This window comes from Bacillus rossius, chromosome 18 (genome assembly GCF_032445375.1).
Source record: "Bacillus rossius redtenbacheri isolate Brsri chromosome 18, Brsri_v3, whole genome shotgun sequence".
NCBI lineage: Eukaryota > Metazoa > Arthropoda > Insecta > Phasmatodea > Bacillidae > Bacillus > Bacillus rossius.
The window spans coordinates 1,615,569-1,629,732 of record NC_086345.1 but is presented as its reverse complement, the minus strand read 5'-3'; the positions used below and the strand labels follow the sequence as shown (position 1 = coordinate 1,629,732).

The 14,164-nt window shown below is 48.8% G+C and overlaps 1 protein-coding gene across 2 annotated transcripts in view; it reads left to right on the top strand.

The window, feature by feature from the left end:
* LOC134541171 (xanthine dehydrogenase-like) overlaps positions 1-14,164 on the top strand; it is a 296,422-nt gene that overhangs the window by 87,866 nt on the left and 194,392 nt on the right. For both annotated transcript variants that reach the window (XM_063384402.1, XM_063384401.1), the window contains exon 11: positions 10,454-10,638. In XM_063384402.1, coding sequence (XP_063240472.1) covers positions 10,454-10,638 — 185 coding nt within the window. The remainder of the gene's footprint in view (positions 1-10,453; positions 10,639-14,164) is intronic.

Genomic DNA, 14,164 nt, shown 5'->3' with positions numbered 1-14,164 from the left:
ACAGCACTCAGGTACACTCTCGTCTCCTGTTGGTGCACGAGTTCTTCTACAGCACTCAGGTACACTCACGTCTCCCACGGTGCACGTGTTCCCCTACAGCACTCAGGTACACTTCCGTCTCCCATGATGTACGATTTCCACTACAGCACTCAGGTACAATCCCGTCTCCCATGATGTACGATTTCCCCTACAGCACTCTGGTACCCTCCCGTCTCCCATGGTGCACAAGTTCCCCTACATCAGTCAGGTACACTTGCGTCTCCCATGATGCACGATTTCCCCTACAGCACACAGGTACACTCCCGTCTTCTGTTAGTGCACGAGTTCCCCTACAGCACTCAGTTACAATCCCGTCTCCCGCGATGCCCGAGCTCCCCTACAGCACTCAGGTACACTCCCGTCTCCTGTTAGTGCACGAGTTCCCCTACAGCACTCAGGCACACTCCCGTCTCCCGCGGTGCACGAGTTCCCCTACAGCACTCAGGTACACTCCCGTCTCCTGTTAGTGCACGAGTTCCCCTACAGCATTCAGGTACACTCCCGTCTCCCGCGGTGCAAGAGTTCCCCTACAGCACTCAGGTACACTCCCGTCTCCCGCGGTGCACGAGTTCCCCTACAGCACTCAGGTACCCTCCCGTCTCCCGCGGTGCACGAGTTCCCCTACAGCACTCAGGTACCCTCCCGTCTCCCGAGGTTCACGAGTTCCCCTACAGCACTCAGGTACACTCCCGTCTCCTATTAGTGCACGAGTTCCCCTACAGCACTCAGGCACACTCCCGTCTCCCGCGGTGCCCGAGTTCCCTTACAGCACTCAGGTACACTCCCGTCTCCTGTTAGTGCACGAGTTCCCCTACAGCACTCAGGCACCCTCCCGTCTCCCGCGGTGCCCGAGTTCCCCTACAGCACTCAGGTACACTCCCATCTCCTGTTAGTGCACGAGTTCCCCTACAGCACTCAGGTACACTCCCGTCTCCTGTTGGTGTCCCAGTTCCCCTACAGCACTTAGGTACACTCCCGTCTCCTGTTAGTGCACGAGTTCCCCTACAGCACTCAGGTACCCTCCCGTCTCCCGCGGTGCACGAGTTCCCCTACAGCACTTAGGTACACTCCCGTCTCCTGTTAGTGCACGAGTTCCCCTACAGCACTCAGGCACACTCCCGTCTCCCGCGGTGCTCGAGTTCCCCTACAGCACTCAGGTACACTCCCGTCTCCTGTTAGTGCACGAGTTCCCCTACAGCACTCAGGTACACTCCCGTCTCCCGCGGTGCCCGAGTTCCCCTACAGCACTCAGGTACACTCCCGTCTCCTGTTAGTGCACGAGTTCCCCTACAGCACTCTGGCACACTCCCGTCTCCCGCGGTGCCCGAGTTCCCCTACAGCACTCAGGTACACTCCCGTCTCCTGTTAGTGCACGAGTTCCCCTACAGCACTCAGGTACACTCCCGTCTCCCGCGGTGCAAGAGTTCCCCTACAGCACTCAGGTACACTCCCGTCTCCCGCGGTGCACGAGTTCACCTACAGCACTCAGGTACCCTCCCGTCTCCCGTGGTGCACGAGTTCCCCTACAGCACTCAGGTACCCTCTCGTCTCCCGAGGTGCACGAGTTCCCCTACAGCACTCAGGTACACTCCCGTCTCCTGTTAGTGCACGAGTTTCCCTACAGCACTCAGGCACACTCCCGTCTCCCGCGGTGCCCGAGTTCCCCTACAGCACTCAGGTACACTCCCGTCTCCTGTTAGTGCAAGAGTTCCCCTACAGCACTCAGGTACACTCCCGTCTCCCGCGGTGCAAGAGTTCCCCTACAGCACTCAGGTACACTCCCGTCTCCCATGGTGCACGAGTTCCCCTACAGCACTCAGGTACCCTCCCGTCTCCCGAGGTGCACGAGTTCCCCTACAGAACTCAGGTACACTCCCGTCTCCCGCGGTGCACGAGTTCCACTACAGCACTCAGGTACCCTCCCGTCTCCCGCAAAGCCCGAGTTCCCCTACAGCACTCAGGTACACTCCCGTCTCCTGTTAGTGCACGAGTTCCCCTACACACTCAGGTACACTCCCGTCTCCCGCGGTGCAAGAGTTCCCCTACAGCACTCAGGTACACTCCCGTCTCCCGCGGTGCACGAGTTTCCCTACAGCACTCAGGTACCCTCCCGTCTCCCGCGGTGCACGAGTTCCCCTACAGCAATTAGGTACCCTCCCGTCTCCCGAGGTGCACGAGTTTCCCTTCAGCACTCAGGTACACTCCCGTCTCCTGTTAGTGCACGAGTTCCCCTACAGCACTCAGGCACACTCCCGTCTCCCGCGGTGCCCGAGTTCCCCTACAGCACTCAGGTACACTCCCATCTCCTGTTAGTGCACGAGTTCCCCTACAGCACTCAGGTACACTCCCGTCTCCTGTTGGTGTACCAGTTCCCCTACAGCACTCAGGTACACTCCCGTCTCCTGTTAGTGCACGAGTTCCCCTACAGCACTCAGGCACACTCCCGTCTCCCGCGGTGCCCGAGTTCCCCTACAGCACTCAGGTACACTCCCATCTCCTGTTAGTGCACGAGTTCCACTGCAGCACTCAGGTACCCTCCCATCTCCTATGGTGCACAAGTTCCCCTACAGCACTCTGGTACCCTCCCATCTCCCATGGTGCACAAGTTCCCCTACAGCACTCTGGTACACTCCCGTTTCACATGGTGCACAAGTTCCCCTACAGCACTCAGGTACACTCCTGTCTCCCGCGGTGCACGAGTTCCCCTACATCACTCAGGTACACTCCCGTCTCCCGCGGTGCACGAGTTACCCTACAGCACTCAGGTACCTTTCGTCTCCCATGGTGCACAAGTTCCCCTACAGCACTCTGGTACTCTCCCGTCTCCCATGGTGCACAAGTTCCTCTACACCACTCAGGTACCCTCCCGTCTCCCACGGTGTATGAGTTCCCCTACAGCACTCAGGTACACTCTCGTCAACTGTTGGTGCACGAGATCCCCTACTGCACTCAGGTACACTACTGTCTCCCACGATGCACGAGTTCCCCTACAGCAATAAGGTACCCTCCTGTCTCCCATGGTGCACAAATTCCCCTACAGCACTCTAATACCCTCCCGTTTCACATGGTGCACAAGTTCCCCTACAGCACTCAGGTACACTTCCGTCTCCCATGATGTACGATATCCCCTACAGCACTCAGGTACCCTCCCGTCTCCCATGGTGCACAAGTTCCCCTACAGCACTCTGGTACCCTCCCGTCTCCCATGGTGCACAAGTTCCCCTACAGCACTCAGGTACACTCTCGTCTCCTGTTGGTGCACGAGTTCTTCTACAGCACTCAGGTACACTCCCGTCTCCCACGGTGCACGTGTTCCCCTACAGCACTCAGGTACACTTCCGTCTCCCATGATGTACGATTTCCACTACAGCACTCAGGTACAATCCCGTCTCCCATGATGTACGATTTCCCCTACAGCACTCTGGTACCCTCCCGTCTCCCATGGTGCACAAGTTTCCCTACATCAGTCAGGTACACTTGCGTCTCCCATGATGCACGATTTCCCCTACAGCACACAGGTACACTCCCGTCTCCTGTTAGTGCACGAGTTCCCCTACAGCACTCAGGTACAATCCCGTCTCCCGCGATGCCCGAGCTCCCCTACAGCACTCAGGTACACTCCCGTCTCCTGTTAGTGCACGAGTTCCCCTACAGCACTCAGGCACACTCCCGTCTCCCGCGGTGCACGAGTTCCCCTACAGCACTCAGGTACACTCCCGTCTCCTGTTAGTGCACGAGTTCCCCTACAGCACTCAGGTACCCTCCCGTCTCCCGCGGTGCACGAGTTCCCCTACAGCACTCAGGTACCCTCCCGTCTCCCGAGGTTCACGAGTTCCCCTACAGCACTCAGGTACACTCCTGTCTCCTATTAGTGCACGAGTTCCCCTACAGCACTCAGGCACACTCCCGTCTCCCGCGGTGCCCGAGTTCCCTTACAGCACTCAGGTACACTCCCGTCTCCTGTTAGTGCACGAGTTCCCCTACAGCACTCAGGCACACTCCCGTCTCCCGCGGTGCCCGAGTTCCCCTACAGCACTCAGGTACACTCCCATCTCCTGTTAGTGCACGAGTTCCCCTACAGCACTCAGGTACACTCCCGTCTCCTGTTGGTGTCCCAGTTCCCCTACAGCACTTAGGTACACTCCCGTCTCCTGTTAGTGCACGAGTTCCCCTACAGCACTCAGGTACCCTCCCGTCTCCCGCGGTGCACGAGTTCCCCTACAGCACTCAGGTACACTCCCGTCTCCTGTTAGTGCACGAGTTCCCCTACAGCACTCAGGCACACTCCCGTCTCCCGCGGTGCTCGAGTTCCCCTACAGCACTCAGGTACACTCCCGTCTCCTGTTAGTGCACGAGTTCCCCTACAGCACTCAGGTACACTCCCGTCTCCCGCGGTGCCCGAGTTCCCCTACAGCACTCAGGTACACTCCCGTCTCCTGTTACTGCACGAGTTCCCCTACAGCACTCTGGCACACTCCCGTCTCCCGCGGTGCCCGAGTTCCCCTACAGCACTCAGGTACACTCCCGTCTCCTGTTAGTGCACGAGTTCCCCTACAGCACTCAGGTACACTCCCGTCTCCCGCGGTGCAAGAGTTCCCCTACAGCACTCAGGTACACTCCCGTCTCCCGCGGTGCACGAGTTCACCTACAGCACTCAGGTACCCTCCCGTCTCCCGTGGTGCACGAGTTCCCCTACAGCACTCAGGTACCCTCTCGTCTCCCGAGGTGCACGAGTTCCCCTACAGCACTCAGGTACACTCCCGTCTCCTGTTAGTGCACGAGTTCCCCTACAGAACTCAGGCACACTCCCGTCTCCCGCGGTGCCCGAGTTCCCCTACAGCACTCAGGTACACTCCCGTCTCCTGTTAGTGCAAGAGTTACCCTACAGCACTCAGGTACACTCCCGTCTCCCGCGGTGCAAGAGTTCCCCTACAGCACTCAGGTACACTCCCGTCTCCCATGGTGCACGAGTTCCCCTACAGCACTCAGGTACCCTCCCGTCTCCCGAGGTGCACGAGTTCCCCTACAGCACTCAGGTACACTCCCGTCTCCCGCGGTGCACGAGTTCCACTACAGCACTCAGGTACCCTCCCGTCTCCCGCGGAGCCCGAGTTCCCCTACAGCACTCAGGTACACTCCCGTCTCCTGTTAGTGCACGAGTTCCCCTACACACTCAGGTACACTCCCGTCTCCCGCGGTGCAAGAGTTCCCCTACAGCACTCAGGTACACTCCCGTCTCCCGCGGTGCACGAGTTCCCCTACAGCACTCAGGTACCCTCCCGTCTCCCTCGGTGCACGAGTTCCCCTACAGCAATCAGGTACCCTCCCGTCTCCCGAGGTGCACGAGTTTCCCTTCAGCACTCAGGTACACTCCCGTCTCCTGTTAGTGCACGAGTTCCCCTACAGCACTCAGGCACACTCCCCTCTCCCGCGGTGCCGGAGTTCCCCTACAGCACTCAGGTACACTCCCATCTCCTGTTAGTGCACGAGTTCCCCTACAGCACTCAGGTACACTCCCGTCTCCTGTTGGTGTACCAGTTCCCCTACAGCACTCAGGTACACTCCCGTCTCCTGTTAGTGCACGAGTTCCCCTACAGCACTCAGGCTCACTCCCGTCTCCCGCGGTGCCCGAGTTCCCCTACAGCACTCAGGTACACTCCCATCTCCTGTTAGTGCACGAGTTCCCCTACAGCACTCAGGTACCCTCCCATCTCCCATGGTGCACAAGTTCCCCTACAGCACTCTGGTACCCTCCCATCTCCCATGGTGCACAAGTTCCCCTACAGCACTCTGGTACACTCCCGTTTCACATGGTGCACAAGTTCCCCTACAGCACTCAGGTACACTCCTGTCTCCCGCGGTGCACGAGTTCCCCTACATCACTCAGGTACACTCCCGTCTCCCGCGGTGCACGAGTTACCCTACAGCACTCAGGTACCCTCCCGTCTCCCATGGTGCACAAGTTCCCCTACAGCACTCTGGTACTCTCCCGTCTCCCATGGTGCACAAGTTCCTCTACACCACTCAGGTACCCTCCCGTCTCCCACGGTGTATGAGTTCCCCTACAGCACTCAGGTACACTCTCGTCAACTGTTGGTGCACGAGATCCCCTACTGCACTCAGGTACACTCCTGTCTCCCACGATGCACGAGTTCCCCTACAGCAGTAAGGTACCCTCCTGTCTCCCATGGTGCACAAGTTCCCCTACAGCACTCTAATACCCTCCCGTTTCACATGGTGCACAAGTTCCCCTACAGCACTCAGGTACACTTCCGTCTCCCATGATGTACGATATCCCCTACAGCACTCAGGTACCCTCCCGTCTCCCATGGTGCACAAGTTCCCCTACAGCACTCTGGTACCCTCCCGTCTCCCATGGTGCACAAGTTCCCCTACAGCACTCAGGTACACTCTCGTCTCCTGTTGGTGCACGAGTTCTTCTACAGCACTCAGGTACACTCCCGTCTCCCACGGTGCACGTGTTCCCCTACAGCACTCAGGTACACTTCCGTCTCCTGTTAGTGCACGAGTTCTTCTACAGCACTCAGGTACACTCCCGTCTCCCACGGTGCACGTGTTCCCCTACAGCACTCAGGTACACTTCCGTCTCCCATGATGTACGATTTCCACTACAGCACTCAGGTACAATCCCGTCTCCCATGATGTACGATTTCCCCTACAGCACTCTGGTACCCTCCCGTCTCCCATGGTGCACAAGTTCCCCTACAGCAGTCAGGTACACTTGCGTCTCCCATGATGCACGATTTCCCCTACAGCACTCAGGTACACTCCCGTCTCCCACGGTGCACGAGTTACCCTACAGCACTCAGGTACACTCCCGTCTCCCACGGTGTCCGAGTTCCCCTTCAGCACTCAGGTACACTCTCGTATCCCACGGTGCACGAGTTCCCCTACAGCACTCAGGTACACTCCCGTCTCCCACGGTGCTCGAATTCCCCTACAGCACTCAGGTACACTCCCGTCTCCCAGGTGCACGAGTTTCCCTACAGCACTCAGGTACACTCTCGTCAACTGTTGGTGCACGAGATCCCCTACAGCACTTAGGTACACTCACGTCTCCCACGGTGCTCGAGTTCCCCTACATCACTCAGGTACACTCTCGTCTCAAGTTGGTGCACGAGTTCTCCTACAGCACTCAGGTACACGCCCGTCTCCCAGGTGCACGAGTTTCCCTACAGCACTCAGGTACACTCTCGTCAACTGTTAGTGCACGAGATCTCCTACAGCACTCAGGTACACTCCCGTCTCCCACGGTGCTCGAGTTCCCCTACATCACTCAGGTACACTCTCGTCTCCTGTTGGTGCACGAGTTGTTCTACAGCACTCAGGTACACTCCCGTCTCCCACGGTGCACGAGTTCCCTTACAGCACTCAGGTACCCTCCCGTCTCTCACGGTGCACGAGTTCCCCTACAGCACTCAGGTTCACTCCCGTCTCCCAGGTGCACGAGTTTCCCTACATCACTCAGGTACACTCTCGTCTCCTGTTGGTGCACGAGTTCCCCTACAGCACTTAGGTACACTACCGTCTCCCACGGTACTCGAGTTACCCTACAACACTCAGGTACACTCTCGTCTCCTGTTGGTGCACGAGTTCCCCTACAGCACTCAGGTACACTCTCGTCTCCTGTTGGTGCACGAGTTCCCTTACAGCACTCAGGTACACTCTCGTCTCCTGTTGGTGTACGAGTTCCCCTACAGCACTCAGGTACACTCTCGTCAACTGTTGGTGTACGAGATCCCCTACAGCACTCAGGTACACTCCCGTCTCCCATGGTGTACGAGTTCCTCTACAACACTCAGTTACCCTCCTGTCTGGCTGGTCGATGGTGGCCGTGGGTGGGGGGGGGGGGGGTCTACCCAAAATTACGTGTGCAAGGTCAGCACGATCTTATGTTCCTCTCTTCGGCTGTTGTAAATGACGGTGAACTAATGGCTAGGCAGTGCCGTAATTTTTTAAGCCGAGACACTAATTCGAAGACGGCCCTTACCGTGAACGGATTATCCAGTGAACGGATTATCCGGGTTAATTTTTTTTTCACAGGATTTAAATTATCCGGGCATCGGTGGGTCCCAATTAACACAAATATTGGGGAGTTTACTATTTTTTATCCATCTGCTTCCAAGGCGCAGTACGCCTCGGGAGATGTTACGTCACATGACCTTGGCCTTAACCCAGCTGCACGCCGGGTTTCGAGAAGGTTGTAAAGATCCTTCCGAGCTTTTAATCGCTATTCCGTGAAATTCGGTAATCCGTGATTATCTCGGTCCAGACCATCACGAATTAACGAGGTTCTACTGTATTTGTATTACTAGTATCACAAGTCACTCAGTGTTTGCCAAGTTTCATAAATCGCACCCTTCACTGGAGCTAGGCTCAACAATGGTTCAACACTTATCTCCCACCTGTCCACACACACACACACAGTCTCGTGCCACTCAGTCGCAATATCACGGTCCTGTCACTCCGCGACGTGCCACTCTCGAGACGGTATCTAACTTTCTTCGACGATCTCACACTTTTTTCCACTCTCGGAACTCCCGCGTCAGGTCTTATATAACCGCCGGCCAGCCTTCTCTAACCGACAGGAGTGGCTGTGATGTATCGCGTCATCCCGATCCGATCCAATGCCCGAAACATCCAGAACAGCGACGCCTATTCACGCCACACCTTGCGGTGACCTCTGTAAGCCCTGAATTCCCCAGCCTCTAAAAGGTGACGATAGCCCGAGGCCTGACGGTGCGGGAAGAGCGGATGGGGTTGTGTAGTGAGGACTCTTGTAGTTCGACGAGGCACTCGTGGCATGCCTTACGTCAATGAACGGCGTGTGTCGTCAGTGGCCTTAAGGGATGCCAGCCCACTCCGAACCTGGAGCATGTCATGGTTTTGTCAGTGTGATAGTAATAATATATATTGTTTAATGGAAGATTATTTATTTTGACTATCTCACTTCACTATTTTTATCATTTTACTTTAGTAAACTTTTATCATTCATTTTATCTCTCAGTTTATTAATTATGCCTTACGCGAGTACATAAATACAAACACCTTTTTATTTTTGGGACAAACATCATAGGTAATCGTAGATAAACCTTTAAAACATGTGAATAAGCAAAAACACAGAAAACAAGCTACAATGAGCCAATGTCAAAATACATAGACTGCACATATAAATATGTAGAAAAAATTAGTCACAAAAATTATCACAGTACTGTCATCCCACTTGGATCACTGTGCTATGGCTTTTCGTATTGTTTATTTCTTCCACAGAATATTTTTGCAGTTTATGCATTTAAATTTTGACATCGGTTCATTCTGGATAGTTTTCTGTGTGTTTGCATATTCATCTTTTTTATGTGTTTATGTCGTTCTGTAGGATTAATTACATGAACATAGAACAGAATTAGATAAATGTAATGTGATACAAAGACGTTGGACCTACGTGTAGCAACATAAACCCATAGTCACTAACTTAATCATTAGTTTACATACAAAATTTATTGGTGTGCCAAATACAACTTTATGATATTAGAAATACCCTGGAATATATCTGGTAACTAAAATAGTTATAGTAAAAAAGTAACCCCAAGTTTTAAAAAACCATAAGAAAACTGGTATTTCACTGCAGACTCTTTCCCAAACCCAAATAGTCCCGACGGTGACGGTGCAGTTGTAGAATGTGTGGATGATGAGCTGAAGGGTTTTACGTAGCCTAAACTTCGTCACTGGATTTTTTTTTATTATTTTTAATAACAGATTATTTGTACTGGATTGCTTAGAGAAAAAATATAGGTATACATTTTATTTTTTGATCTCAATCCTAAAGTATCATTAAATACATAGCTTAGTCCATTGGATAGATTTTTTCATACCATGTAGGCCTCTATCCTTTATTTTTAGTTACAATAAAATTAAAATATTCCATTGATTAGAAAATTAATATCTATGAGATTTCATAGCTATTAAAAAAAATCTTTTGATTGTACAATTATCTTTAAATACTTTTTTATAATTTATAGTCAGTTAATGTGTGGGTAAACTTTATGGGTATTAACTGTTTAATGAATTTTAATATGATAGGCTGTCTTTTAATAAAATACTTTGTCAAAAATCAGTTCAAATGCAGGGATATAGTAACTATAAAGTTATTTTCGCTTTTATCGGAGCCGCTTCTAGTTTAAAATTTCCTTCTGTTTCGTGCTGTTATCTGCGCTTGATGACAGCTCTAGGACAAGCAGCACGGGGGGGGGGGGGAACTAAGAGAAGATTGTCATGACTCTAAAAATTATTGTTATAATAACCATTTTAGTTTATGTGAATACATTGATAAAAGTGACCCTGTTTCGACAGTGGCAGGTAGCGCATAGAGCGGCGGTGATGACGGTTTGTTCAGAATCAGTACTTCCGCGCCTACAAGCAGGCGAGGAGGAGAGACGACGACATCGCCATCGCCAACATGGCGGTGAGCGTGTGGCTGGAGCCCGACACGAGGACCGTGAAGGATCTGGCCGTGGCCTTCGGAGGACTGGCGGCCACCACTGTGCTGGCGCGGTCCGTCCGCGACAAGGCGGTCGGCAGGTGAGCACTGCTTTTTCCATCTTATATTTATATAAAGGAGTGAGATTGACTATTATTTGAAAAAAAAAATAATTTGTACCATAAGATATAGCAAAATTTGTATCAAAATTGACTTCCTCATTAGCTATGCTGAGTACACAATTTAACATACAGTAAACTCTCGATTATCCGGGCCTGGATTATCCGGTTTTCGGGTTATCCGTGCTTGAATTTTTTATGAAGTTGTAAAAAAAAATGACGGGGTGTAGCTATGCCGCGATTGCGCTGCGCTTTTTTTTTTTTTTACTGCTTTGTCAGAAAGCTATTTACCTGATAGTCCAGGAAACCAAGACTTAAAAAGGCACAAACCTGTGAAAAATTTGTCCAAAGCTGAATTTTTGCACAGTGGTACAGTTGACTATGCTTAATAACATACCGAAAGTTTACCGCTGTAGACCTTGTGCGTATCACCGAAAATTTGCATTTAAGTCCTAGATGATAGCGACCTACATCAGTCCATTAAAATGCTACCCATTTGTACAGTTTTTAATTTAGACTGTCCATAAAACTATCCAAATAATCTTGAGACTCTAATACAGCCATTGATGTTGTAAAAAGCATAAATTGTTAATATTAAAGATTTGATATTAAGCGATTAATTCATGACATATTATTTTTATCTTTGCCACTCAGATAAAAATACTATTTACACCAATTTGAAGAGTCCAATGGGAAAAATGTCCAAAAAAATGTTTTTGGTTATACCTTTAGCTTTAATACAGTATATTTATAAAGAGTCAAACGTAATTAGTTGGCTCATTAAAGCGGCCCGAGCGTTGCAGTGTACTGCGGCCGTACTGATCTCTCACGGCCACCGCCGCGCCGTTCCAGCGCGGCATTGCGACACACTGCGTACTGCGACACTCATTCAACTGGGTCTTATTTAGGGATTACTTTAAACATAGCTAATTCATATGAGAGGGTGTATGTTACATGTAATGAGATAAGCATTTTTTTTTCTTATATGAATGGTTTTTGATACAATAAAATTAACAATAAACGATTTTTGCTTGGAACTTGTAAATGAAAAACTATAGAGGACCTCTGGTTTTATATCTGCATGGATTTATTCTGTTTGAACAATTTTATTATTAAAAATTATTTTTTTAGCAACAAAATTTTTTTAATTTCTGATATACATCGTTTTATTTTCGATCAGAACAATGCAAAATTTTAATGTAGCCTGTATTCGACAAAATGAAAAATTATATATTTACTTCTTTAAAATCTGTTTACTACATAAAAATTGAATAAAACGATACATCGTAAATGTACCTACTCTGAGTTTTTTTTTTCACTTTTACAACATAATTCCTATAATAATAGGTTTTTTTCCAGAAAATAAATAAAACACGAGTTGTGTTGTAAAACGTATAGGTAGCATTACATATTCAGTTTTTTTTAAATAAGTTAATGTATTTGAGTGCTGCGCCTAGCTGACGTCGTTGGATTGCTAGTGGCAAAGAGCGGTGGTGGATGTTTTTGCAAGAGTTTGACCGTATTTTATGACCCTACCTGTGAGAGGGTGTTCATACCAGAAATCCTAACGGTTAAGAAAACTATCCATTCTCTGTAATCGCGTACGGGTGTGCTACTCGCGCAATATCGTCAAATATCACAACTTTCCGGGACGTTCGGTCATTTCTCGGTTAGCTCTGGTTTCACCATAGTAAACGGAACAAAATCTTGTCTGTAGTGATTTCATATTCCTATTACCGTAGTAGTATGGCGTTTGAGGACAAACGAAGTTTGCTGTATACTGGGAGCCTACTTTAATAAAGTACTTATATAGTTATTAAATTATTTACGAAACACAATTTTGTGGATCGTTTGGGAAATTATCATTTAGGACTTAACTGCTCGTTATTGGTGTGATCACAAGGGATCATCGGTAAACATTTGACATGTTACTAAGAAACGTTTATTCTACAACTGTACAAAGTTTCTGCTTTGGGATAATTTTCCATGTTTCTTAACAGCGAAATTCGTCCCGACCCCAGGCCGACTTCGGCAACCTCACAGTAGTACACACTACACGGCTCGGATAGCTTCAGGGGTCAAACAAATTGTATGAGACCCTTAACAAATATACCCATTTAAAGAATAATAAATATGCAACAACGTTTATTGAAAGCGATTTTCACGTAGGGCTCTTTATATTTATGTAAGATGTATTAACTTTTCCGTAAAATTGAATGAAAATGAATTTCTCAACTTTAATGATTTAAACTGTCTATTTTATATAAAAATGTTAAAACTGTACTTTTTATTACTATCCTCAGATAGGACAATGTTTCTAGATTATTTTGGGTTCCATACTGTCAGTCTACTCTATAAACTGCATTTGCAATATCCATTATTGTGGATCGTTGCAAAAAATTGACATTTTGGGCTTAACTGCTCGTTTTTTGCGTGACGCATAAGAATTGCATCGGTAAACTTTTGATATGTTACTTAGAAACGTTCACTCTACAACTGTACAATGTTTCTTCTTTGGGATAATTTTCCATGTATTAAAAACCTTTGTTTCTTTACGGCGAAATTCGTCCCGACCCGAGCCTACTTCGACAACATCGCAGTAGTATACACTACGCGGCTCGGATCGCTTTAGCGGTCAGACACATTGTACCAAGCTCTCAACAAATAAACTAATTTAAAGTTTAAGAACTTTGCAACTACTTTTATTTAATGTTTTCACATCGGGCGCTACGTGTTTTTGTAATACGTATTTTCATTTGTGCCCTTTTTTTCAGAACACCTCTCTCTTTTAATATTATTGAATAAATATCATATTTATTCAAACGTAGTGAAAGATTTTTAAATTTAATCATTGAGAATAATGTTTTGAGTCAGTTTTGGTTTGCTATTCTGAAAGTATACTATAGTAATTACGTTATAGTGCCATATTGTTGAGTGGTCAATAAAGTATTATTTAGGACTTAACTTCTCGTTTTCGGTGTTCCGCGCAAGGTTTGCGGAGGTAAACATTTCAAATGTTGCTAGAAAACTTGAATGTTACCACTGTTTTAAATTTCAGTTAGGAGCAAATTTTACAAAGATTAAAAATCTTCGATTTCGTGGGAGTGAGAGTGTCCACAGCGCTTGCGGCTGTGGCTCTGTCGCAGTGCGTAGACGACATTGATAAGCTCGGGAGTCTCTAGTGATCCTATAAATTAAGCTAGACTTTTGAGAGATATGTCCCTGTAAAGCTTAAGAACTATACAACAACTTTTGTTAAAGAAATATTTGCGTAAGACCCTTAATGTTTAAGTGAATTGTCTTTTTATTGCCTTGACTGATGTATAAAAACTTATTTCATTAATTTAACATTTTTTTTCTTACCTTTAATATTAACTTTTAGAACTTTATTCATTATAAATGTGAGTAGTAGTGCTTTAAGATTTTTTTCATATAGCTATCGAAAGTCTACGGTAAAAAGTGCGAAAATGGGAAGCATTTTAATGAACTGCTGCAAGTCGCTGTCATC